Source organism: Vicia villosa, unplaced genomic scaffold (assembly GCF_029867415.1).
Source record: "Vicia villosa cultivar HV-30 ecotype Madison, WI unplaced genomic scaffold, Vvil1.0 ctg.002104F_1_1, whole genome shotgun sequence".
Taxonomy (NCBI): Eukaryota; Viridiplantae; Streptophyta; class Magnoliopsida; order Fabales; family Fabaceae; genus Vicia; species Vicia villosa.
In genome coordinates this window covers 234,841-262,513 of record NW_026705841.1, presented here as the reverse complement: position 1 = coordinate 262,513, position 27,673 = coordinate 234,841, and the positions used below count along the sequence as shown (strand labels likewise).

General features: G+C 34.6%; 1 protein-coding gene across 1 annotated transcript; it reads right to left on the bottom strand.

Moving 5' to 3' along the window:
- Positions 1-781: 781 nt before the first annotated feature.
- Positions 782-10,412, bottom strand: LOC131637884 (GDSL esterase/lipase At5g22810-like). Its single transcript, XM_058908450.1, has 5 exons — positions 10,202-10,412; positions 8,710-8,837; positions 8,310-8,543; positions 7,960-8,218; positions 782-987 (listed from the first exon to the last, which is right to left on the bottom strand). The coding sequence occupies exons 1-5, from the start codon at positions 10,410-10,412 to the stop codon at positions 782-784; spliced, it is 1,038 nt and encodes a 345-aa protein (XP_058764433.1).
- Between the last annotated feature and the right edge of the window lie 17,261 nt (positions 10,413-27,673).

Here is a 27,673-nt window from a genome sequence, read left to right as displayed (position 1 = left end):
TAAAACGATAATCCAAACAGTTTGGTCATTATAGGCTTCCAATGAAAGATCTTTTGGTAATTAGAGGTATGTCTTTTTCTTCGAATGATTTAAAGTGTATATTTTGTAGATATTGTTCGGAAAGTAGAAATCACTTCTTTTTTAGTTGTTTGCTGGCGAAGTATATTTGAAAAGAAATAGCTTCATGGGTGGGTAAAGAGGATAATTTCGACGAGGGGTGTTAATAGAATTTTATGGAATGACACTCTTTCTTTTATAGTAAAAAGGTGAAGGATAGAAAATTGGATGTTGTTTGGATGACTACAACTTGGAGTCTTTGGTTGGTTAGGAACGGTTGGTGCTTTCGTAAGGACGCTTGAAATGTGAATAATACCGTTTGGAACATCAATTTGTTAGTTTGGAAATGGTCGTTTTGCGGAAAAATTACACACCTCAATTACTCTTTTTACGAGTTTAGTATGGATTCTCTATATTTTCTCTCATAATTGTAATTGGTTTGTAATATTTCTTTTTGTCGGGATATTCCGATTTTTTTGTAATTGAGTACAAAGTTACTTTAAATATATATATATATATATATATATATATATATATATATATATATATATATATATATATATATATATATATATATATATATATATATATATATAAGAATTTAACACTCTTGCAAACTTACATATATCACACATTACACACGACATCACATTATTGAAAATACACAAGTGATGTATGGCTTAGATATTCACAACTTTTGGAGTATGACCTTAGAGGTGTTTGTTTAGATTATAAGGGAGATGGCATTAGAAAACAACTCAGCGGCGGCGACAAATTTGTTTGCGGTCTCTGTGAGATGAAGTCCATCCCAGAATACATATTGAGATGTATTGGGACATAATCTTATAATGGTCTTTTTATTATTAAATGATGTAGAAGTTTTCTCTAGGAAGCTCGTCCCAAAACAACTTTTCCTTGCTTCAGAAAATCCTGCATGTTAAAGAGTATTCATGTTACATGCCATAAAAAAAAAAAGCAACGAATTAAGAAAAGACTAACAGTTGGTAGTTAAATTATTATAAATTTTAATATAAAGTTCAATTCCTAACATAACATTTATTTATATTTATAAATTAATATAAACAAATTGTTAATATTTATAAATTAACAATTTTAATAAAAAATTTAAAGAAAAGACTGACAACCTCTCTTGATCTTTGTGTGAGGCTCCCTTATTATATAGACTTTAAATATATTACAATTAAAAACATATTTTTAAGGTATATTTTGTTAGTTATTTTAAAGATTAATTTGATCAAAGAAAGATATATTTAATAGACTATCTAAGGACATGTTCAAAGATTATATTAAATAATTAATAAAGATATTTATGGTTGAGCTTAAAGGTAGTGCAATGTCCGTGTTAAATATTTTACACCGTTAGTGCATCACCACCTTTAAAAAGAAATATTTTTAAAGAAAAAGTTAAATAATTATAAAAATTAACGGTTATGATTTCACCCACAATATAAAACTGCTTTACACAGTCGTTGTATTTTCATTAAATCCTTTATGGATGAATTGTAATATGACACCAAGTTGCATTTTAAGATATCAAAAAGATGATTTTCTGATAAAAATTATATAATAAAATATAAATTGATAAAATTTGTATATAAAGAGTATATTCTAATAAATAATTTTTTTTGGCAATATATTATAATGGTTAGTTTATTAAAAAAATATAACTTTATATACTATAGATATTAACTATAATTATAAATGAAAATTAATAGTATTAATAAATGATATAGTTGTCTCAATTATTAGATGTACGTGGAATTTACACAGTCAGTGATGAGAGAGTAACTCTGCTAGGGTTTTGTCTTTTGTAGTTTCTTCGCTCGAACAGTATGCAGGGTGTCCCTGGAAGGGCCTGGAGGAGGGTAGACGGCAACAAGAGTAGAAGGATAGGAGCTGTGAGGTGGGATATCTAGAGGAACGAAACAGGAGGCAAGCTAGGTGAAACTACAACCTACTTCATCTCTGAGTTTGATGAAAGATGGAGAGCTAAAGACCTTTTCTTCGAGCTTAAAGAGTACAGGGAGATAGAGGAAATAGTGTTACTACCTAAAAGAGATTGGAGAGGGAAGAGGTACGGCTTCCTGAGATTTGCAGAAGTTAAAGACACACGGGTGTTGGAAACAAAGCTGGATAATGTTTGGTTGGATGGTAGGAAGATTATGGCCAATATCTCAAGATTTAAACGCAAGGAGGTGAGCTTACAGATCAGAGGAGGGAAGGTAGGGTTGACCGGTAACAAGGAGTCGAGTCACAATTCAAAGTCCAGACATCACAACAACGTCATTGCGTCGGGACATTCCAAAAGCTTTGCGGAGGTTCTTAAGGGAGGCGCTCAGATGGGCAACATAGAGAAGGAGGCCAATAAATCATTATTTTACGCAACTAACATGGTGGAAAAATCAAGGTCTGTAACAGCTAAAGTGGGAGTGACGGTAGCACCTAATCTCGCATATGGAGTAATTCAAAGTCTCATTGAGGAGGGGATCTTCACTATCACAGCCACACCTTTGGGCCCTAATCTTTGTCTTCTTGAGGAGCTTATGGAAGGGGACCTTAATATTTTGTTGGAGGATGGAGGAGAGTGGAGGAAGCTTTGGTTCAAAAAGATTAGAGAATGGAGGCCGAGTGATGTGGAATGTGCTAGAGCGGCTTGTGTTTCGATCTATGGAATCCCATGTCATGTGAGAAATGAAAGATTTATCAACACCCTTCTTTCGGACCTGGGAAGAGCTGCTAACCTCGACTGTTTGCAGCTTAGAGCTTCTAGATTGGATGTTACAAAACTGATGATTTTCACAGACTCTCTCGAAACAATTAGAAACAAGACGGAGATGTGTATTGATGGAGTATGGAATAGCATCTTGATTATTGAAGAGTCACAGGTTCAGGTGGAAGAGAATGAGAGTATCTATGAAGGTGAAACAAACTCTTCAATCAATTCGGTGAGCTCCTCAGAAGCTAGTAGTAGGGATGATGATAGGCAGGAGAAAGACGAGGTTGGTTATGGACTGAAGGACAAGGATTTAGATGGTCTTGGTACAACATATAATAGCATGCAGGAAGGAGTAGGCCTTATGTATTTCCTGATAGAGATCAAATTAAAGTGGGACACGATGGAAACATTAAATGCAAGGTTGTTTTAGCGGATAAAGCGATAGCGACCCCTGAAGTATCTTGTTACGAGGACAGTATTTCCTCCAACAGTTACGTGCCATGCAGCGTTAACGAGGACAAACAAAGTCTTTTTGTTTCTCATGAAATGGTGGGCTCAGTAGGTGTTTTTGTCAACTTGCCAATGTTTGTTAATAAGGCAGATAATCCTATTGGGCCTTTCAATTCGTTATTGGACCCAGGTGAGGTAGGCCCAAACGAAAACATTTCTACAGGCCCTAGGTTTCATAAAGGCTCTAAGAAAACAACATCAGAATGCAAAGACCATATTTCTAGTGCTGAAAATGGGAAAGACGTTCTTCAGAAGGTGAATTTCGATGAACATTGCCGAATCATGAAAAAAAACCAAGATGCGAAGGAAGAAATTGAGGGAGGTGATGCATCTAGGCTCCTTGGTGGAAAACTACATCTATCCTGCTGCCGATTGTTATCCAAAACAGAAGGAGTCTTCAACTATCATTTCAGGTTCTAATCTTTTTGCTAAAAACAACTTTCTGTCTGGTGGTCTGCCTTTAACTTGTGAGTCGCTTTCCTCTTCAAATATTAGAAATTGCAATAGTAGGATTATTAGCGGGGTGTTAAGTAAGGCCTCGACAGGGCTGTGGAAGTCTATTCATAATCTGGGCATCTCTAATGTGTCCAATGCCTTTGACCCGATTGGAAAATTAGTGGAGCTGGATTTTCATGATAAGGACCAGGAGAGGGAGGTTAAGGGGAAAAACATTTGTTAATGATAGTTTTTTCTCTAAATATGACGGGTGGAGGTAGTAGGGTGAAAAGAAAAAGAGTGGGCTTTTATGTTCAAAGAGGAGATGCGGATGTTTGTTTCATTCAAGAATAAAAAATGAGTGATATAGGTATAGGAGTTATAAGAGAGTTGTGGGGGAACGATAGAGTGGATTGGTATTTCTCGAATGCGGTAGGAGCGTCTAGAGGTATCATAACTATGTGGAAAAAGGACTTATTCACACTCGTATTCAGCTTTAGAGGAGAAGGGTATCTAGGGATCTGCGTGGAAAAGGACGATTATTTGACTTACTTTGTAAATGTTTATGCTTCTTGCGATTACAAAGTCAGATTGAGAACATGGAGGAATATCATAGAGTTCAAAAATAAGAATTATACGGGGGCTTGGTGTATAGGAGGGGATTTCAACACCATTTCTGTCTTGGAGGAGAGAGTGGGTATTTCTTCGAGAAGTCTTAGAAAGGATATGGAAGAATTTAAGGGTTTCATAGAGGAAATGGAGGTGGTGGATCTCCCTACGATAGGAGGTAAATTCACGTGGTTCAATAGTAATGGCAAAGCAATGAGCCGCTTGGATAGATTCCTTTTATCGAATAAACTTATAGAAGATTGGAAAGTGGAGGGTCAAATAATAGGTGAGAGGGACATATCCGATCATTCTTCGATTTGGATAAAGGACAATAGGAAGAATTGGGGACCGAAACCCTTCAAATTCAACAACGTGTGGCTCAAACATGAAGACTTCTATTCTTTCGTTTCGAAAGAGTGGACAAATATCAGTATCAAAGGAAGAGGTGATTTTCGATTGGTGGAGAAATTGAAAACTCTTAAGTCTCGCATCCAAAAGTGGAATAAAGAGGTGTATGGATGGATGGATCTTAATATTGAGAGAGTAGGGGAGGAGTTGAAGATTTTAGATAACATGTTTGTTCATTTTGCAGGTAATGTTCTGGAGGAGGTGGTGATTAATAGAACTAAGGCGGTAACGGAGATGTGGAACAACCTTAACAAAAAGGAGGGTTTGCTCCGTCAAAAATCTAGACAATTGTGGTTAACCGAAGGTGATGGTAATACTAGATTTTTTCACAACTCCATAAGAGAAATACGAAGGAGGAATAATTTGTGTTCTATTGGTACTAGTAGTGGTAGATTGGAAGAAGTTCAAGCCATCAAGGATTTCATTCATAGCCACTTCGAAGAGTTCTTCAAGGTAGTAGAGGAGGAAAGACCGGAGCCTTTGGGCATTGATTGGAGTAAGTTGTCTAACGTGGATTCTAAGGAGTTGGAGAGACCTTTTACGGAAGAAGAAGTTAAGGAGGCTTTGTGGGCGTGTGATGGGCATAAAAGTCCAGGACCGAATGGATTCACTCTAGAGTTTTTCAAAATCTTTTGGTCTATTCTCAAGGAGGATTTGATGCTCTTTTGTAAAGATTTTCATTCGAAAGAAAACTTGGTGAAATCCATTACGTCATCTTTCCTAGCTTTAATTCCTAAGAACAAAAACCCGCAAGATTTGTATGAATATCGTCCAATTTGCTTGGTGGGTAGCTTATACAAAATTCTAGCGAAAATCCTTGCTTCTAGAATTAAAAGTGTGATTGGAAAGTTGGTCTCCCCGAATCAAACGGCCTTCGTTCCGGGTAGAAACATGATGGATGGAGTTTTGTTGGTGAATGAGGTTATTGATTGGGCTAAGAGGAATAAAAGAGGTTGTCTTCTCCTAAAGGTCGATTTTGAGAAGGCTTATGACACTATCTCTTGGGACTTCTTAAGATTCTTATTGAAGAGTATGGGATTTGGTTCGAGATGGATGAATTGGATGGAGGCTTGCATTTTCATGAACCACATGTCTGTTTTAGTCAACGGGAGTGCGACGAAAGATTTTTCGACCTAAAGAGGTTTGCGTCAAGGTGATCCTTTGTCGCCTTTCTTATTCGTGCTTGCTATGGAAGGTTTGACCGCTTTAGTTAAAAAGTCGGTGGAAGTGGGGGATTTTAAACCGTTCAAATTTGGGGAGGAGGATTATGTATACATTCTTCAATTTGCGGACGATACCGTTATCCTTGGAGAACCGACTTGTGACAACCTTTGGAGTATGAAAGCGATTTTAAGGAGTTTCGAACTCATATCGGGTTTGAAAATTAACTTTTCCAAGAGTAATGTTATAGGAGTGCATATTAGTGATTGGATGATGCATACGGCAACATCATTTCTAGCTTGCAAGAAAGGTAATGTTCTGTTCAAGTTCCTTGGCATTTGGGTGGGTATCAATCCTAGAAGGAAGAAGGGGTGGAAGGAGGTTCTATCTCATATCAAAAATAGACTTTCGACTTGGAAAGGTAGAAATATCTCCATTGGAGGTAGGTTGATTCTTATCAATTCGGTTCTAAATGCTATTCCAACGTTCACTTTTTCTTTTTATAAGGCTCCTAAGAAGATCATCCAAGAGATAAGAGGGCTTTAAAGCAAATTTTTGTGGAGTGGCAATGTTAACAAGAGAGGTATTAATTGGATCAAATGGGATGTTGTTTGCAAACATAAAAGCAAAGGTGGATTGGGGATTAAGGATGTCAAAGAAATGAATAGAGCATTACTTTTAAAATGGAAGTGGAGGATTCTAAGGGAGAAAAATGCCATTTGGAGTGGATTTCTAGAGGTGAGGTATCATAATCCTAGATTGATTGTTCAAGTGTCTAGTGGAGGTGGTTTAAACAAAGACGATTCTATTTGGTGGAGGGACGTGATCCAAAACGATTTAAATCCGGATATCTTTGATGAAGGTTTCTCCGGTTGTGTGAAAAGCATTTTAAACAAGAGAGACAACATTCTTTTTTGGCATAGTATTTGGTTGGGAGATCAAACTCTTCGCGGAATATTCCCGGAATTGTATGATAGATCAACCAAAAAACTGTGCACGGTGGAGCATATATCACAATTCATGGATGGCGTTGATTTGTGGAACTGTTCTGAGCTTTTTGCAGAGGCGGAAATTGCCGCCAGCAACTATGTTCTGCATCTATCTACAGCCGAAGCTGCTGCTGGTGCGGACTCAGTGGGGCTGCAGTCGCAGGCAGCGGTGTTGGCCCAGTCCCTGCACGACTACTGGCAGCAGGTTAGGAGGGATCAAAACGCGGAGGACTTGCATGTTTGGATTCTGAACGGGAACGACGAGTTTTCGGTCTCGAGCTTAACAAGCTTATCGGAGGATAACTCAGACTTCACTTGGACTATGGACAAGGTAAACAATGTGAGATTCATTTGGAACCTATCGTTACCGCTTAGAATAAAGGTGTTCTCTTGGAGTTTTTTGCTGAAAGAATTCCTATCAAAGACCTTATGCTACAGCGGGGTGTTTCCAATTTTTCAACGTATGATTGCATTTTTTGTTCGGCTCAACCGGAAAGTTTGAAAAACTTGTTTTTTGATTGTTTGATCTCTAAAGAGGTGTGGGAAAGAATATTTATTTGGATGGGAGAAGCTAGCCATATTTCTTTTCAAGATTTCATGTGTTTTGAGTCTATTCAAAACAAGGTGAAGAATTCCAAAATCAAGGCCTCGATTAATGTTATTTGGATAGCCACTGTTTGGAGCTTGTGGATGATGAGAAATTCTATTATTTTGGAGGATAAATCGTATAGCTTTGATGAGGTGTTTTCTAATACTTTGTTTCTCTCTTGGAGATGGTTAGGTTTATCTCATAAATTAGCTCAGGATAGTTTTTATGTCTGGTACAAGAGACCTTTGGATTGTTTCAAGTATAATTAGTTTCCTGTGATGTAAGGGTTGCACCCCTAGTGCGATTTCTTTTAATCAGTTACCTATTGAAAAAAAAATTATTAGATGTACGTGTGAAGATCTCTTATTAGAAAAGTGTGAATTATGCTTATTCACCTTTAAAAAATAAAGTTCCAACTAAATCCAAAAAATAAACTTATAATTATCAAAAGATAGATTTTGTACCATATTCTAAGGGTTTAGTGACTAGGTTATAGAGAGGTTGATAGCCATTAAGTAGAACCAAATTTAGACCAGGAAGCATTTTTCTCAAATTCACAGATGTGGAGTTGAGCTTTTGATTACAACTAAGAGCAACATTGTTCAATTCCACTACACATTTGTTGTTATAGGCAGAGTTAAACACAGTAATGGTTGCAGGCAAGCAACCTATTGCAGTTAATGTTTTCACAACAATTTTCCTTGCTCCTTGTGCATATAAATTCTGTCAAAATATATATATCATTAGAAAAATTTTAAGTAATTGTCACAATCGCATAAAGGCTTTCACAATTTCGTTCGATACTTATATATACCTGGATGAAATCGGCATAATTTTGCACAAGAATGTCATTGAATTGATTAGGAGTATAAACCAGACGAAGCAATGGATTTAGGTAATAATTCAATAAAATATCACCACTTCCAAAACCAACAATATGCAAAGCACCATTTATAATTGACAATGCATCTGTTCTCCCTGCTATTTTCATTAAATCCTTTTTGTACTCCTTATAGTGTTCCAATTGTTGGCTCAATGACATCGAACGCTACAACGAAAATATTAACAAAATCATCATTTAACAATGAGAATCAATTTGAGTACTTTGGAAAAAATATTTCATAAATTTCGGATAAATACATTAATTTTTTATCAAATTTTATTTATATTTGAGATCTGAGAGAGTATATTCTAGACAATTTAAATATATTTACGTATAATTTGGCAGTAGAATCATGATAACCAGAATCAGCTGAGGCAAAGTTGGCCCCGTTCAAGATGTTCTTTCCTTTGATATCTAAACTGAGATAAGCAGGTTGATAGGAGGTAAAATCCAAAAATTTCAGCTGAAAAAAATAAATAAATTAAATTTGTATTAAAGACAAATAAATAGGATGATAATTGATAACACAAATATGCAAGTAATATAAAAAATAACTTGACCAAGAAAAATATAAAAAATAATTAAATATATTTTTTTTTATTTCATTTACCCACTTTTAGCCTTTTTAATTCCAATAATATTTAAGTATTTTCTAAGGATTTTTATTATGATGTATAATTTTATCACTTTTAGGAAAGAAAAATAAGTACAGAAATTAAAAAAACAATTTATCTACTATACAAACAATTAATAAAAGATTGACCAATTTGACTATTATGCCCTTAGTTAAAAAATCTTTTACAAACAAAAAAGGGCAATTTGGTAACTAACAAAATCACATATCACTTTTTCAACCTTTCAATAACCAAGCGCCAATTGTCGGCCTCTCATTGGTCCAACTTTTTAACTTTTCAATAACCAACTTTTTCTTTCCCAACACACTTCTTCTCTCTCTCTCTCTCTTACTTAAATTTTCAAATTTCTTTCACATTTCATTTTCCCACACTTTCTTACTTTCATTTTAATTTTTTTCATTTAATCACAAAAATTATTAATGATCTATTTTTTTAACTTTAATAAAATTAAATATCTATTTATCTCACGGGTCACTATCAATATAATATTTAATTTATTTTAATTGATCATTACACACTTTCTCTTTCTTAATTAAAATTTCAAATTTCTCTCAAATTTTCTTCCCACACTTTCTTACTTTCATTTTAATTTTTTTCTCTATTTATGTATCAACTCTAAAAAATAATTTACTTTTTAATTTTAATAAAATTAAAAATATTGTAATATCACGGGTCACTATCAACATAATACTTATTTTATTTTAATCAATCATTATTTTTATTAGAGAGATAATATCCTTATTTTTTAATTTTTTTTCTTTTCTTCATTTCACGATTTTTTTTTTAAAGATTATTTAACACAATTAAATTCATATGATTATTGTTCATTTTACATTTGTATTTAAATATATTTTATATCGGATCAAATAAATTTTTTATTTCACGGGTCATTATCAACAAAGTATCTATTTTATTTTAATCAACAATTAATATAAATTGAGAGATAATTTTTATTTTTAAATGTTAAAATTTCATTTTTTTATCATCATCTTCCGGATGCTTTTTTTATATAATTATTTAATATAATTAAATTTATATAATATTTTTTATTTGTAATTAAATCATTTATTAAAAATTTATATGTATCTAATTAATTTCATACAATATTAAATAAATTTACCCGTGCGGAAGCACGGGTATCTTACTAGTATAACTAAAGATAATTTAGTTTTCATAGGGAAAGAAAAGCACATGAGAAGTCACTAATAAGTTTTCCATTGGAAAATCTTCCGGTTGGATAGTTTGCTTTAACCAAAGTAGGTAGATAGTTGTTATTGCCAACATCAAGAGTGGAGTCTCCAAAGAAAAACAATGCAGGTACTCGAGGTTTTCCATAAATGGAGACCATAAGAAGAAAAAGAAGAACGAAAATAGTTGATAAGACACTAAAATAACCCATATTTTGAATGTCTCAATGGCTGTGAATGTTCTCTTTATGGAAGTACATGTTGGTTTTATAGTACTCTTCTTTTAATTATTTCAAATACATTTTTTTATAGCACTTATATCTTTTTTGTTTGAATAAGATAGATAGAGAATGGTATTTTTCTTTTATAATTATTCTTTGTTTACAACAAGTATTATTAGTTTAAAGAAATTAAATAAAACATGAAACACAAATAAATGTTTGATTAAATATCAACAACAATATTAAATATTTTATTTGATACAACAACAACAATTAACATTACTAAGTAACATTCATATTTTCTGAACTAACATTAAATATTTATAATAAATTATTACAAAAGAAGATATTACATTAAAAAAAACAACCTTAAAATATTTTACTGCTCCTACAATGATTCTTAGACAATGGAGTCGTACTCCGTGCAATTATTTTCATTACCATTGTTTTATTACGTCAAGTTTTTAATTTAAGCATTTTGCATCTAAGATGAATCTTTGTGGCATTCACGTTTTGATTTCTTAATAATGGTTGTAAGGATCACTGATGTTTCATTTAGATTGATGAGTTGACAATATATTAATCCTTGTTACTTTATAAATGGACCACAAATACTCGTTACTTAATTTTTATATCAAATTCGACAAAAAAATTTCCCAGTTGTTAGCTCAACCAAATAAATGTGTCATAAATAAAAACAAAAAATAAATACATTTAAATAAAGTTGTTGGAATTTGAAAAAAGGTTGGTCAATATTTTTGCCTTCGGTTTCCAACACAAAGGAGGTAATAGGTTATAAAAATATAAAGTTGCTAAAATGCAATTGATGAGATTCAAAGTGGTGTCCCTTGAATACTTTTCGCCTCGATTGGCTGTCCAATAAAAAGAATAAATAGTATTTTAAAAAATTAAATTGTGGCACGCTTATGGAATACATCTCTCGCTTGTTTGTTAGTTGGGGTAAAAGTTTTCCCTAAAATATATTACTTAGTTATTTTACCCTAATTATTCATTCGCCGCCAATACTACTATATATTAATATTGGACCAGTAATTTTATTTTTTTAAGATTATATATTGTTATTTATTTGATTTTGCATCATTTCTAACTTATTTGATATAATTTACGTGTTTTACAAAATTTACTAATATTAATAAGTGTTAGATCTTTTGTATAAATTTTATTAAATATTATATGATCTTTTTCATTCAATTCACGTGTTTATAAAAATGCAACTACGTTGAATTGGGTTACAATATAGAATTAAGAAAAGGTTTTATAGTTATTTCGCCCTTTCCCATACAAGTTATTTTAGAAAAATCCTTATATAAAAAAAGTTTGGATTCCAAAGACTCTTTAATTTTAATTCCATCAAAAAACTGTGTCATCAGAATCAATGACACAAAGGCCTTTATTTAATTTATTTATTTATTGTTTTTTAATAATGTGGAGTGGCAAGTTTACATTTTTTTATATTTTTAGAAAATTCACATAGTTTTAATTTCAGTTTTTTAAAATTTGAAAATTTAAATATCAAAAATGTCAAAAAAATTTGACAAGTGAATTTTTTAGGTAAAAAAATTTTCAAACTTAAAAATAAAATAAAATAAAAGCCACGTGAATTTTTTTAAAAAATTTAATACCAACTTCACAATCCACATCATTAAAAAAAATATGCAATGTCATTGATTATGATAACTGAATTTCTAGAATTATAAAAAATTACTTATAGGGACAAAATAATTATTAATCCAAAAAAATATAAAAAACTAATTTTAAATTTAAATACAACTTCCAAACCCAATCAAAATGAACTCCTAATTGAAATGGTTGTTTCTTTAACAAGAAAATTTTGAGTTGGACGATAAATTTATCTTTGAAATTTGAGCAAATCGTATAACAGATTAAGTCAAATCTAGTCAAACACAATCCGTATACACCCCTGTATATACCTTATCAAAGACGTTTGTTATATAAACTTTAATAACTATTGATATTGAAATATAAATTTAATCAATTAATTATCATTTATAATTAAAATAATATTCAATATCAATATATCTTGAAATATTCATTACTTATTAAATGTCTTGTTATTAATTTTATTACTAATCATGATTAAAATAATATTAATCATGGGAATTATAGGGTGATGTCAATTCTTTAAATAAATTATAATTAGTGTAAGAGTCTAAAATCAATACTTACGTGTGAAAATACTTTGGTTTACCAAAAAAAAAAAAATTTAAGATATATATATATATAATTCTTTAAATATAATATATTTTGGGTGAACATGGGAGATCACCTAACAATTTCAATGCAGTTGCATGTGGCATTGAAAGTTATGTAATCATTTAAATAAAAAAAATTAGTTTAATAATTATGTACTTACCTTAGCTTGTAAAATAATTTTACATTATTGTTCAACAAAAATCAATCTCTCAATCAGTGCATATCCTTTTTTTTATAAAAAAATTAAAAAATTTTCATTTGCAAAGGGTTGATGAAAAATATTTGTGATTAAAAGTTAACAAAAATTTAACCAAAATTAAAATGTCATTAATATTAATTTTAAGGTAATTAATTAAAATTGAGATGGTAAATAGATAGAGATTAATGATTTTTTAATTGAGTGTAAGGTTTTCATTTTCAAATTTTTTTGTGTAAATACATTTTACATAACTTTATTTAACAACAAAATTCTAAAAAATGTGTTTAGTAGTTCAGTTTTTAAAACACATTTAAAAAATGAGACACTAAAAAACTTGTTTCCTTATTTTACTTTCAAAATATGTTTTGAACACAAAAAGTATTTTTTTATTTAAAACTATAACAAAAAAATATTACTAGTCATTAAATTTCTTTACTAAATATTTATATTTTTTAAAAATGTATTTAAGCTAAATTAAACATATAGTGTATTAAAATTTGTATATATGCTAACTTCACATAAATCAAATAAATAAGTTTGTATCTATAATCTAAAATGCATGGCAATAACATTATTCTACTTTAATATATTTATATTTTGAGATACTAATTTAGATAAAAATATGATATATTTTATAATCTAACTAATATTTATAATTGATTGACATTATAAATAATATGATATATTAATTTTTTTAATTAAATAAATAATGGAAAAAATATAAATAGAATATTGTATTAAATAAATATAAAGAATAATTTAATTTTAAGGTCGCAAGTATGGAACTTGATTCAAATCAAGGACTTTATGGTTGTTTCAATAAATGTAGAGAAACTCTTGCGCCATTCCTTAGTTATCTTGCACACTATGCGAGTTGTCTAAAATATTCTTTTGCTTCCGTAGATGTACTTCCAGAATCATCTATTTTTGTTTAATGTTGTTTTGTTTCGTAGATGTACATACGGAAGTTTCCGTAAATGCATCAATGGAAATATTTGATGTTATATTCGAGTCAGACTCTTCTTCTCCCCCACTTTTCACATTCTCATTTCCAAACTATCAAACTCTCTCAACCTCTATAAAATCAAACTTCCACCGAAGTTTTTTTCTACCAACACATTCCAACAAATTCCAAACTCCATTTAACCGGTAAGTTTTCGACATTTTTGAGTTATTTTAGAGTTTTTGTAATAGAAATTGAATTCGATATTTATGTATAGAAATGATTGAGTAGTGTAAGAAATATGCTTCAGCGATAATATAGGTCTTGTTTCAAGTATAAAATGGACGATCAATCCATTAAAAAAGATGTTTTTAACCCTCTGCAACAGTGACCAAATGCCGTGATGGACGTAGAGGCGGAGACACTCGACGGTAGAGGCAGAGTAGCCAATAGACGGCTCAGTGGACGCAGACACGGAGGCGGAGCCAGAGGCATCAGAGAGGTGCAGGATGATGTCTGGCACACATAGTAGTGTTGCATGTGATTTATTTGATATATGTACTTTGATTTCATTTATGTATGGGGTTTTGATATATGTATTCGACATTATTACTCGATGATTTATACGATGTGTTTTTTTGGTGTCCTATTTACTATTGCGTTTAAATTGCATTACTTTAATTGACTGTAATTGGGTTTTTAATAGTTGTTATAAAAATTGAGTTTTGGAGTCAAATGTATGTCATTTTAAAATTTAGCAAACTGTTCCGTAGATGCATATAGAGAACACTCTGCCTAAACACGTTTCGTAGATGCACCTACGGAAAAAACAAATATTTTGAAAAAAATATGCTTCCAAAAGTGCATCTACGAAAGCTGGGGAAAAATTGAAATTTTGCCAGGTGGGTAAGAGATTCAAGGGTGGATTGAGATTTTCTCTAAATTTAAAGAAATTATGTGTTAGAACGAGATTTGTTCTGATCAATATTCTTATTTTTAATGATAACATTATAGATGAATTTTGTAAATCCTATGCATTTTCCATTTTAGGAAATATATATAGAGTATACACAATTCAGCGCAAGAAGCACTGACTCATAACATTCACGTATGCAACATCAGAACATGCTCTCGCAAGACATCAGAAGATGGTCAAGCAGAATCAGAACATGGTCTATGAAGCATCAGAAGAACTTGAGTTCAGAAGCAGAAGCACTGAAGTTCTTATGGTATCACGCTAGAAGCACTTCAAAGTCAGAAGACAAGAAGATGCTCTGCACCAAGCTGAATGACTCTGATATTCAAACGTTGTATCTACAAAGATCAGATCAGAAGCAAGTACAAGATGACAGGCTACGCTGACTGACAAAAGGAACGTTAGAAGCTATTAAAGGCAAAGTCAGTTAAAGCAGGAAAAGCAAGGCTTGAGGTAGTTGACAAAAGAGTGAAACATTAAATGCAAAGCTGTACGGATCACGCAACGCATTAAATGCTCCCAACGGTCATCTTCTCATAACGCCTATAAATAGAAGTTCTGATGAGAAGCTGAATACACAACTCTTGCGCAAAATACAGAACTGCTATCAAATTCAAAAGCTCTCAAACTTCATCTTCAACCTCACTACTATTGTAATATCTTAGTGAGATTTAAGCTTAGAACTTAAGAGAAATATCACAGTTGTGATTATAGCTTTTTAAGAAGCATTTGTATACTCTTGTAAACATTTATTTTACATTGATTTGTAAAAGGTTCCTAGAGTGATCAAGTTGTGATCAGTAGACTCTAGAAGACTTAGAAGTTTCTAAGTAGTGTATTTCCTAGAGTGATCAAGGTGTGACCAGAATACTCTAGAAGACTTAGAAGGTATCTAAGTGGAAAACCATTGTAATCAAGGTTGATTAGTGGATTAAATCCTTAGGTGAGGTAAATCACTCTAAGGGGGTGGACTGGAGTAGTTTCGTTAACAACGAACCAGGATAAAAATCATTGTGTAATTGTTTTTATCTTAAGAGTTTTTAAAGTCACACTTATTCAAACCCCCCCTTTCTAAGTGTTTTTCTATCCTTCAATTGGCACCAGAGCACCGGTTCTAGGTGCAAGCACTTAACCGTGTTAGAAAAAGATTCAGGGTGAGAAAAACACTAAGTCAATACGGGTGATGCTATTCCTCCTCTTACTACATCTACTTCAAATGACCAACACAGCAATGGAAATGGATACACTAGACCACTAGTATCTGATGGTGAAAACTTTGAATACTGGAAATATAGATTGGAAAGTTACTTCCTTGGTCTAGCTGGTGACTTATGGGATCTTCTTGTGGATGGTTACAGACATCCTCTAAATGCTAGAAGAGTAAAGATGTCAAGACAAGAAATGAGTGATGACCAGAAGAAACAATTCAAAAATCATCACAAGTGTAGGATTATTCTACTGAATGCTATTTCTCATGCTGAATATGAGAAGATATCAAACAGAGAAATTGCCCATGACATCTATGAATCATTGAAAATGACTCATGAAGGAAATGCCCAAGTCAAGGAGACTAAAGCTCTTGCATTAATCCAGAAGTATGAAGCCTTCAAGATGGAGGATGATGAAAACATTGAAACAAAGTTTTCAAGATTTCAAACTCTAACTGCTGGATTAAGAGTGCTTGACAAGGGATATACAAAGGCTGATCATGTCAAGAAGATCATCAGAAGCTTGCCCAGAAGATGGGGCCCAATGGTGACTGCATTCAAGATAGCAAAGAATCTGAATGAAGTCTCTTTGGAAGAGCTGATCAGCGCCTTAAGGAGTCATGAAATAGAGTTGGACGCTAATGAACCTCAGAAGAAAGGTAAGTTTATTCCATTAAAATCTTTAAATAAAAAATGCACTAACGCCTTTCAGGCTGAAGAAGAAGATTCTGAAGAATCAGAATCAGAATCAGAAGAAGAAGATGAACTGTCCATGATCTCCAGAAGGGTAAACCAACTCTGGAAAAGTAAGCAAAGGAAGTTCAAGAACTTCAGAAGTTCCAAAAATCCTGAAAGAGGAGAATCTTCTAGAAGCAGAAGAAATGACAAGAAGAAGGTCACGTGCTTTGAATGCAATGAGCCAGGACATTACAAGAGTGAGTGTCCAAAGCTTCAAAAGGAGAAGCCCAAGAAGAAGTTTCATAAGAAGAAAGGTCTTATGGCAACTTGGGATGATTCAGATTCATCAGAATCAGAATCAGACTCTGAAGGCGAGCAGGCAAACATTACGCTGATGGCTACTGTGGATGCTGAATCAGAATCTACATCAGAATCAGACTCTGACTCTAAAGAGGTATTTTCTGATCTATCTAGAGATGAGCTAGCTTCCAATTTAGCTGAAATTCTTGAAATCAAGGCTAGGCTTAGTATCAAATACAAAAAGCTGAGAAAGCTCTTTGTATCTGAAACTAAGAAGCTTGAATTAGAAAATTCTGAACTCAAAGAAAAAGTTTTAAAACTATCCAAAGATGTTGAGTCATCTTCTGGTTCAGAAAAATATATTCCAAGCTTGAACAATATTCTTAAAGAATGGGAAATTCTTATCTAGAGGTATTGGTAGAAGTCAACTTGCCTCCATGATATATGCTGTAAGTGGAAACAAGAAAGTTGGCATACGCTATGAGGGTAATACCCCATACAAACTTGAACCTGTAGATGATATGAAAATCACATACAAGCCATTGTATGATCAGTTCAAGTATATCCACTCCCGTGATATTAGGCTCACCTCACATGCTAAAAGCTTTCACATTACACACACTAAGAAGCATGTGACACAAAATAGAATATATCATCTTGCTCAACCTAAGGAATATCATGCTGTACCTCCTGTTGTTTACCATGCTAAACCCAAGTTCAATCAGAACTTGAGGAGAACTAACAAGAAAGGACCCAAGAAAATGAGGATACCTAAGGAGAAGATAATTTCTGTTGCAGATATCCTTGGCAGCAAAGAAGACAAAGCAAAACATGTCATGGTACCTGGACTCTGGGTGCTCGCGGCACATGACGGGAAGAAGGTCTATGTTCCAAGACCTGGTGCTTAAGTCTGCTGGAGAAGTTAAGTTTGGAGGAGATCAGAAGGGCAAGATAATTGGCTCAGGAACCATGAGTACTGGTAACTCTCCTTATATAACTAATGTACTTCTTGTAGATGGATTAGCTCATAACTTATTGTCCATAAGTCAATTAAGTGACAATGGTTATGACATAATCTTTGATCAAAAGTCTTGTAAGGATGTAAGTCAGAAGGATGGCTTAATCCTATTTACAGGCAAGAGAAAGAACAGCATTTACAAGATTGATCTTTAGGATCTTAAGAATCAGAAGATTAGGCCATGCTAGTTTGAGAAAGATTTCTCAGATTAACAAACTAAATCTGGTCAGAGGACTCCCTAATCTGAAATATAAATCAGATGCTCTTTGCGAAGCATGTCAGAAAGGGAAGTTTTCCAAACCTGCATTCAAATCTAAGAGTGTTGTCTCTTCCTCTAGGCCACTAGAACTTCTGCACATTGATCTGTTTGGCCCAGTCAAAACAGCATCTGTCAGAGGGAAGAAATATGGATTAGTCATCATAGATGATTATAGTCGATGGACATGGGTAAAGTTCTTGAAACACAAGGATGAGTCTCATTCAGTGTTCTTTGAATTCTACACTCAGATCCAATCTGAGAAAGAGTGTAAAATCATAAAGGTCAGAAGTGATCATGGTGGCGAATTTGAGAACATATTCTTTGAGGTTTACTTCAAATAAAATGGTATTGCCCATGATTTCTCTTGCCCTAGAACTCCACAGCAAAATGGAGTTGTAGAGCGAAAGAATAGGACTCTACAAGAAATGGCCAGAACCATGATCAATGAAACCAATATGGCTAAGCATTTCTGGGCAGAAGCAATAAACACTGCATGCTATATTCAGAATAAAATCTCTATCAGACCTATTCTTAATAAGACTCCTTATGAATTGTGGAAGAACAGAAAGCCCAACATTTCATATTTTCATCCTTTTGAATGTGTGTGTTTTATTCTGAATACTAAAGATCATCTGAGTAAGTTTGATTCTAAGGCACAGAAGTGTTTCCTTCTTGGATATTTCGAACGCTCTAAAGGCTACAGAGTATACAATACTGAAACATTAATTGTTGAAGAATCAATCAATATCAGATTGATGATAAGCTTGGTCTTGAAAAGGCAAAGCAGTTTGAGAATTTTGCAGATATAGATATCTCAATTTCAGAGGCTGAAGAACCCATAAGCAAAGTATCAAAAGATCAAGTTGCTGCTTCCTTAGAGAATCTCAGAATTTCTAAAGAGCCAACAGTTAGAAGATCTTCGAGACTCAACTCTGCTCACTCAGAAGATGTTATTCTTGGAAAGAAAGAAGACCCTATCAGAACAAGAGCATTCCTTAAGAACAATACAGAATGTCAATTAGGTCTTGTTTCTCTGATCGAGCCAACTTCTGTTGATCAAGCTCTAGAAGATGCAGACTGGATAATTGCCATGCAAGAAGAAATAAATCAGTTTACAAGGAATGATGTGTGGGATCTTGTTCCTAGACCAAAAGGATTTAACATCATTGGTACGAAGTGAGTCTTCAGAAACAAGCTAAGCGAAAAAGAAGAAGTTGTAAGAAACAAAGCCAGATTGGTTGCTCAGGGCTATAGTCAGCAAGAAGGGATTGACTATACAGAAACCTTTGCACCAGTGGCCAGGTTAGAATCTATTCGCTTATTGATTTCTTTTGCCACTCAACATAACATCACTCTATATCATATGGATGTTAAGAGTGCCTTCTTAAATGGTTATATAGATGAGGAAGTATATGTCCACCAACCTCCTGGTTTTGAAGACTCTAAGTCTCCAAATCATGTTTTTAAACTAAAGAAGTCATTATACGGATTGAAGCAAGCTCCTAGAGCTTGGTATGAAATATTAAGTTCTTTCCTTCTGGATAATGGTTTCACTAGAGGAAAAGTGGATACTGTTAGAACAAGATTTGTTCTGATCAATTATCTTAGTTTTGATGATAACAATAATATGAATTTTGCTTAAGATAATATGGTACTCTAATCCAATGCAATTTCCTTTTCAGGAAATATATAAAGAGTATGCATAATTCAGCGCTCAGAAGCTTTGTCTCAAAGGGTTCAGCATGCAACATCAGAACATGGTCTGGCAAGACATCAGAAGATGGTCGAAGCAGAATCAGAACATGGGTCTATGGAAGCATCAGAAGAACATGAGATCAGAAGCACTGAAGTTCTGATGGTATCACGCTCAGAAGCACTTCAAGGTCAGAAGATCAGAAGATGCTATGCACCAAGCTGTTTGACTCTGATGATATTCAAACGTTGTATTCACAAACATCAGATCAGAAGGAAGTACAAGTGGCAGGCTACGCTGACTGACAAAAGGAACGTTAAAGCTATTAAAGGCTACGTCAGTAGACACAGCGTGAACAAGGCTCGAGGTAGTTGACAAAAGCGGATAACATTAAATGCGATGCTGTACGGAACACGCAAAGCATTAAATGCACTCAACGGTCATCTTCTCCAACGCCTATAAATATGAAGTTCTGATGAGAAGCAAGGTTAACGATCCTAAACAAGATTATTCAAAAAGACTTGCTGAAACGCTGTTCAAATCAAAGCTCAGAATCTTCATCTTCATCAAAGCTCACTACATTGCTGTTGTAATATATTAGTGAGATTAAGCTTAAACGTTAAGAGAAATATCACAGTTTGTGATTATAGCTTTTAAGAAGCAATTGTAATACTCTTAGAATTGATTACATTAAGTTGTAAGGAACTAGAGTGATCGTGTGGATCAGTATACTCTAGGAAGTCTTAGAGGTTATCTAAGCAGGTTGTAACTAGAGTGATCGTGTGGATCAGTATACTCTAGAAAAGTCTTAGAGGGTATCTAAGCAGTTGTTCCTGGAGTGATCAGTGTGTGATCAGAAGACTCTGGAAGACTTAGTTGCTGACTAAGTGGAGAACCATTGTAATCCGTGCGATTAGTGGATTAAATCCTCAGTTGAGGTAAATCATCTCTGCGGGGGTGGACTGGAGTAGTTTAGTTAACAACGAACCAGGATAAAAATAACTGTGCAATTTATTTTTTATCTGTCAAGTTTTTAAAGCTACACTTATTCAAACCCCCCCCCCCCCCCTTTCTAAGTGTTTTTCTATCCTTCAATTGGTATCAGAGCGCCGGTTCTAAGGTGCAAGCACTTAACCGTGTTTAGAAAAGATTCAGGAAGAGAAAAACGCTTCAGTAAAAGATGGCTGGTGAAATTGAAAAGTCTACACCTGCATCTACATCTGGCTCTGCTGAGCAACACAACGGTAACAATGGTTATACTAGACCGCCGGTATTTGATGGTGAAAACTTTGAATACTGGAAAGATAAACTGGAAAGTTACTTTCTTGGTCTAGATGGTGATCTATGGGATCTTCTGATGGATGGTTACAAACATCCAGTAAATGCCAGTGGCGTAAAGCTGACAAGGCAAGAAATGAATGATGATCAGAAGAAGCTTTTCAGGAATCATCATAAATGCAGAACTGTTTTGCTGAATGCTATCTCTCATGCTGAGTATGAGAAGATATCTAACAGGGAAACGGCCTATGACATATATGAGTCCTTGAAAATGACTCATGAAGGAAATGCTCAAGTCAAGGAGACTAAAGCTCTTGCTTTAATCCAGAAGTATGAAGCCTTCAAGATGGAGGATGATGAAGACATTGAAAAGATGTTTTCAAGATTTCAAACTCTTACTGCTGGATTGAGAGTTCTTGACAAGGGATACACCAAGGCTGATCACGTAAAGAAGATCATCAGAAGCTTACCCAGAAGATGGGGTCCTATGGTGACTGCATTCAAGATTGCAAAGAATCTGAATGAAGTTTCTCTGGAAGAGCTTATCAGTGCCTTGAGAAGCCATGAAATAGAGCTGGACGCAAATGAGCCTCAAAAGAAAGGTAAGTCTATTGCATTAAAATCCAATATCAAGAAATGCACTAACGCTTTTCAGGCTAGAGAAGAAGATCCTGAAGAATCAGAATCTGAAGAAGAAGATGAACTGTCCGTGATCTCCAGAAGGCTAAATCAACTCTGGAAGAACAAGCAAAGGAAGTTCAGAGGCGTCAGAAGTTCAAAGAAATTTGAACGTGAAGAATCTTCTGATGACAGAAGATTTGACAAGAAGAAGGTCATGTGCTATGAATGCAATGAGCCTGGACACTTCAAGAATGAATGTCCAAAACTTCAGAAGGAAAATCCCAAGAAGAAGTTTCATAAGAAGAAAGGTCTTATGGCAACCTGGGATGAGTCAGAAGATGATTCAGACTCTGAAGATGAGCAGGCTAATTGTGCGCTGATGGCGACAGAAGATGACGGATCAGAATCTACATCAGAATCAGATTCTGAAGAGGTATTTTCTGAACTTACTAGAGATGAGTTAGTTTCCGGTCTAACAGAACTTCTGGAATTCAAGTCTCAGATTAGTCTCAAATACAAAAAGCTGAAAAAGCTATTTGAATTTGAAACAAAGAAGCTTGAGTTGGAAAATTCTGAATTAAAAGAAAAACTTTTAAAATTATCCAATAATGTTGGATCTCCTTCTGATTCAGAAAAATCCACTCCTAGTCTAAACCATATTCTGAAAGAATATGATTTAAGTTTCAGGAAGTTCTTATCTAGAAGTATTGGCAGAAGTCAGCTAGCTTCTATGATATATGCTGTGTCTGGAAACAAAAGAGTTGGCATTGGTTTTGAGGGTGAAACCCCATACAAACTTGAACCTGTTGATGAAATGAAATTCACATACAAGCCATTGTATGATCAGTTCAAGTATGGCCACTCCCATGATATTAGGCACACTTCACATGCTCAAAGTTTTCACATAACACACACCAAAAAGCATGTGACACAACCTAGGAAATATCATGAAACTCACATTAAGAATTATCATGCTGTTCCTCCTATTGCTTACAATGTTAAACCCAAGTTCAATCAGAACTTGAGAAAATCTAACAAGAAAGGACCCAAGAAGATGTGGGTACCAAAGAAAAAGACTATTTCTTTTGCAGATTCTCTTGGCAACAAAGAAGATAAAAGTCAACATGTCAAGTCACCTGGATTCAAGTTGGTCTCAACACTTGAAGGGAAGAAGAACTGTCTTCCAAGTTCTGGTACTTAAATCTGTTGAAGAAACTATGTCTGTAGGAGATCAGAAAAGATAGTTTATCAGTCTTGAAAACATTTATCTTGTTTGTTTCTAAAGCAATGGTGTTTCGTTCTTGGTTATTCTGAATGCTCTAAATGCTACAGAATATACAATATTGAAACATTGATTGTGGACGAATCAATAAATATCTGGTTTGATGATAAACTTGTTTCTGATGAAACAAAGCAGCTTAAGAATTTCTGCAGATACAGTTTTGTCTTATCAGAAGCTGCAGAACAAAGAAGTGAATCTCCAGAAGCTGTGTATATCAGAAGTAATGGATCAGAAGATCATTCAGATTTATATCAGCACACTTCAGAAGGAGTGTTTCCAGAAGAGAAACTTGATCAGATCAGAAGCAGTGATCAGAATCTGAAGGCGTAAAGTCTATTCTGAAATTTACAGCTGTCATCTATTATCTGATGGTGAACACGTGTCTGTGCGGTTAGTACAAAGCGTGCAGTTGAAAAGACGCCGACCTAGGTAACTGTATTAAATCATTTCATTTACTGTGTTCTCTCTCCTAATGTCATTTCTCATTAAATGCATAATGATTTCTTTTTAAATCTTTTAAATAACCCGCTTCATCTTCATTCCCTCTTTTTCTCTCTTTCTCTCTTTTTTGTGCATTCACTTCGTTGCATTTCCCTTCAAACCCTAGTTTTTGATTTGATCTCAAAGCATTATCATCATGAACTCATCTTCTTGTCCATCAAATTCAAAAGAAAGGCTCACTTCTACACAGATCCTTTTAAGCAAATATGAGCATGCTCCATTGAAAACATGCTTAATACCCACGAAAGAACTGGAAGTTCTATGTGAATCTGCTGTGGACATCAACAACCTTAAAGCTAATGGCTTTCAGTGTGATGCAAGAATCCTTGAGCAAGGATGGTCTAAATATCTTGAGAGATTGGTTGGTCCAATTTATCCTGATCTTGTGAAGGATTTCTGGGTACATGCAACGGTTACTCCAACTGCCATCATTTCATTCGTGCTAGGGCATGAAGTGGTTATCACTGAGAAGCTTATCAGGAAGCTGTACAATCTTGATGATGAAGAAGGTTGGTCTGGTCTTCAACCCAATACAGTTGACTGGACTCCAGTTGAAAAACAAATCTCTACGGTTTTTGGAATTGATTCTAATAACACGGGCACCTTAAGGCCTTTTTATAAAGTATGGGCTGAGATTATTCTGGGTTCTCTTCACCATAGAAAAAGGATGCTCTCCTCCTCCTACATCAGTCCGACTCACAAGTATACTCTTTTCTACATTGGCAAAAAGATAGAGATCAACATCTCTCATATTCTGTTTGAGAATCTGAAAACTTCTATCTTTGAGTCAAGAGAAGATGAAAGGGCGAAGTACCCTCATATTCCAAGAACAACCATTCCATTCGGAAGGATGATTTCAGACATTCTGATCGAAAGCAAAGTGGTGGACTCCATCAGAAATCTCAATGCATCGCATTTTCTTGGAGTAACTCAAGGTCCCATCTTTAATGGTGTTGATTTGTTCAGACTGGAACTCATTAAGAATGTACCTTTTGTGTGCACAAGCTTTCCTGACATTCTGTCAAGAAGAATTGCTGTTGAAGGATTCATCTCCTTGTTTCATAAAGAACTTGATCATGTTGTCAAGCTTTACTTGGAAGATTGTGTTAGGAAGCAATCAGACGTTGATCCTGCTTGGATCCGTGGCAGAGTACTCCCATCCAAAGATGATATTCTGAAGAAGGATAAGAAGGAACGACAGGCAAGGCTAAAAAGAAAGGCACAAGAAGATGAGGCTGAGAGAGCCAAGAAGTTGAGAGTCACCTTTGATCCTGACAAGGTGGACTCTAAAGAACGAAGGGAGAAAAGGATTAGAGATTCCTTTCGCAGAACCAGATCTTCTTCTTCTGTACAAATCTCCAGACAGGTTTTTACTCCACCTCCTTCTGTCCCTAAACCATCTTTCCAATCACCTCCTTCTGAACCAAAAGTAAACTTCACCTTACCAAATCATTCTCCATCATCCTTCTCCTCTCCCATTCTAAACCCCACACCTTTAAGTATTCTTCCCCCAACTCCTTCTGATAAATCCTTCTCACCAATTCCCTTTACAAATACTTCACCCTCTTCTCAATCCATCCTTTCTGATATTCCACCCTTATCAATCATTCTCTCAGATATCCCTTCTTCCTCATCCACCGCACCTCCACCTTCTATATCCCATCCCTTACCTACCAGAAAATCCAAACCTTACTGTCTTCTCTACCCTGACTACAAATTCACCTTCAATCCGCCTGAACCTAAACCCTATACCTACATGGAACTTTTCAGACATGAGGTGATTAGCAGTCTAGACCTTCTGAAGGATGCATTTCTAAATGGTCTGGATGATGTTTCTACAAGAAATCTCTGGAGAAGATTTCGCAAGGATTTTCAAGTAGAAGCAATGGGAGTACAGAAAAGACTAGTGGCTGTTGCCCCTGGTTACCCTGGTTATCTTCTGGAGGATGATAATGGTATATACTACCATCCTCTCAGAAATTGTGTTGCTGCTAAGGAGAAGCCCTTCTTGGATGAGATGGAACAATTAAGATTGGCTGCTGAAATGGAAGCAAATCCATGCAGGGATATTGTTATCTTTATTCCTGATTATCCTGTTCTTCTTGGAGATTTCAAGACCCTATTTGACTTTCTGAGGGAAAACCCTTCTGAGAAAGACCCAAGCTTGGTCATTCCAGAAGTTGTTGACCCACCAGAAGTTGAAGGTCCTTCTGCTCCCAGGAATCTAGCTGCCATTCTTCAGGCACTTGAGAATGGAGACTCGGAAATTCCTGCTGCAGAATATGGAGATGCTTCTATGCAAGAAGCAGATGCTGAAGATCATGTTGCTACAACTGTTCCTGTTGAGGAAATCCCTGCAAATGATCTATCTATGGAAGCTGCAGATCAACATGTCATCCCTGTGGATAGAAGCTGTGAAGCTTCTTCTGATGAATCTTCTCATCTTGCAAGGACTCTGGAAGAAATTCAGAAGAGACAGGATGAGCAAAGCTCACTCAATGATAAGTATAACGCTTTCATGGTGAGGCAAGAAGGACACAACAATGAGGTTAAAGAGATGCTGGCCAAGATCTTGTCAAGGCTAGGGCCATCTTAGATTGAGTCTGTGTTGTTTCTTTCTTTTCGTTGCTATCTGTCCTTGTGCATCTGATCTTATTTATCTCCATGTACTTCTGTACCTGCTGTTTGAATTTCAATGAAATCATCTTCTTCCTCTGTGTGTTTCGTTTTGTCTGTCTCTAAATCTTTTCTGTTTTTTGATGATATGACAAAAAGGGGGAGAAAGATAAATGATAAATGATTTGATTTAGTCAGTTGCTATTTTCTAACAAGAACTGCAAGTTCTATATGGTTTAAGTGTTTTGCAGGTATAAAGAAGTGAAGAGAATCTTCAAAGCAAACACAAGAAGCAAAACCATAAGAAGTGTTATTCTGTAAAAAGAATAAACTCATGGAAACTGAAGCAAGCTGAGTGCTGTCAAGCTTCAGAAATCAGAAGCAAGAAAGAAGAATGAATCAGAAGCACTGATAATAGAATTTGATCCATATTTGTCTATTTGATCTGACAAAATTCTATTTGCTCTGATAACATTATTTTAGCCTATATGGCTCTGATACATATCATGTGTTCTAATATACATTTTATGTTCTGACTCGTTCATGCTGACTTTTGTCGTTTAGTTTTTGTTCTGTAACATTTCAGGATGTAGAGATGCTCTGATGATGCTCTGGTACATTCAACAATGTTCTGATACAAATCTAGCATGAAGTGAGGTTGGTAGAAATTCAAGCTCTGAAGCTATCCGAGGGAAGCAGAAATCAGAAGCTGTGAACATTCTAAAGATCCAGAAAACTCAAGTTCTGAAGCTGTCCTAAATGGAAGCAGAAATCAGAAGCTGTGAATGTTCTGAAGATCAAAGAAATTCGAGTTCTGAAGCTGTCCTAGAAGGAAGCAGAAATCAGAAGCTGTGAATGTTCTGAAGATCAAAGAAATTCAAGTTCTGAAGCTGTCCTAGATGGAAGCAGGAATCAGAAGCTGTGAGTGTTCTAAGGATCTAAAGAAATTCTAGTTCTGAAGCTGTCCAACGGAAGCAGAAGTCAGAAGCTACGAATTCTCTGAAGACAGAAGCTTATGTGATCGTCTCTACCGAAATAATCAGGGAAGTCTTTTTATTAAAGTTCTTCGAGTATTTATTTCAGGGGGAGATTATTTATCTCAGGGGGAGATTGTTAATCTCAGGGGGAGACATATTCATATGCTTATGCTATAGCTGTGTAATTTGTCTTTTGCCGTCTGCTCTTTCTGATTGCAAATTCATATCATTTATATATGTTTTTGTCATCATCAAAAAGGGGGAGATTGTTAGAACAAGATTTGTTCTGATCAATTATCTTAGTTTTGATGATAACAATAATATGAATTTTGCTTAAGATAATATGGTACTCTAATCCAATGCAATTTCCTTTTCAGGAAATATATAAAGAGTATGCATAATTCAGCGCTCAGAAGCTTTGTCTCAAAGGGTTCAGCATGCAACATCAGAACATGGTCTGGCAAGACA

What these genes read in the sequence shown, in the direction of transcription:
- LOC131637884 (XM_058908450.1), bottom strand. Translation starts at nt 10,412, where the DNA reads ATGGGTTATTTTAGTGTCTTATCAACTATTTTCGTTCTTCTTTTTCTT. An exon ending in ATTCTACTGCCAAATTATAC is followed by an intron (nt 8,544 to 8,709) that starts GTAAATATATTT and finishes TTTTCGTTGTAG; the next exon opens with CGTTCGATGTCATTGAGCCA. An exon ending in ATTATGCCGATTTCATCCAG is followed by an intron (nt 8,219 to 8,309) that starts GTATATATAAGT and finishes ATATTTTGACAG; the next exon opens with AATTTATATGCACAAGGAGC.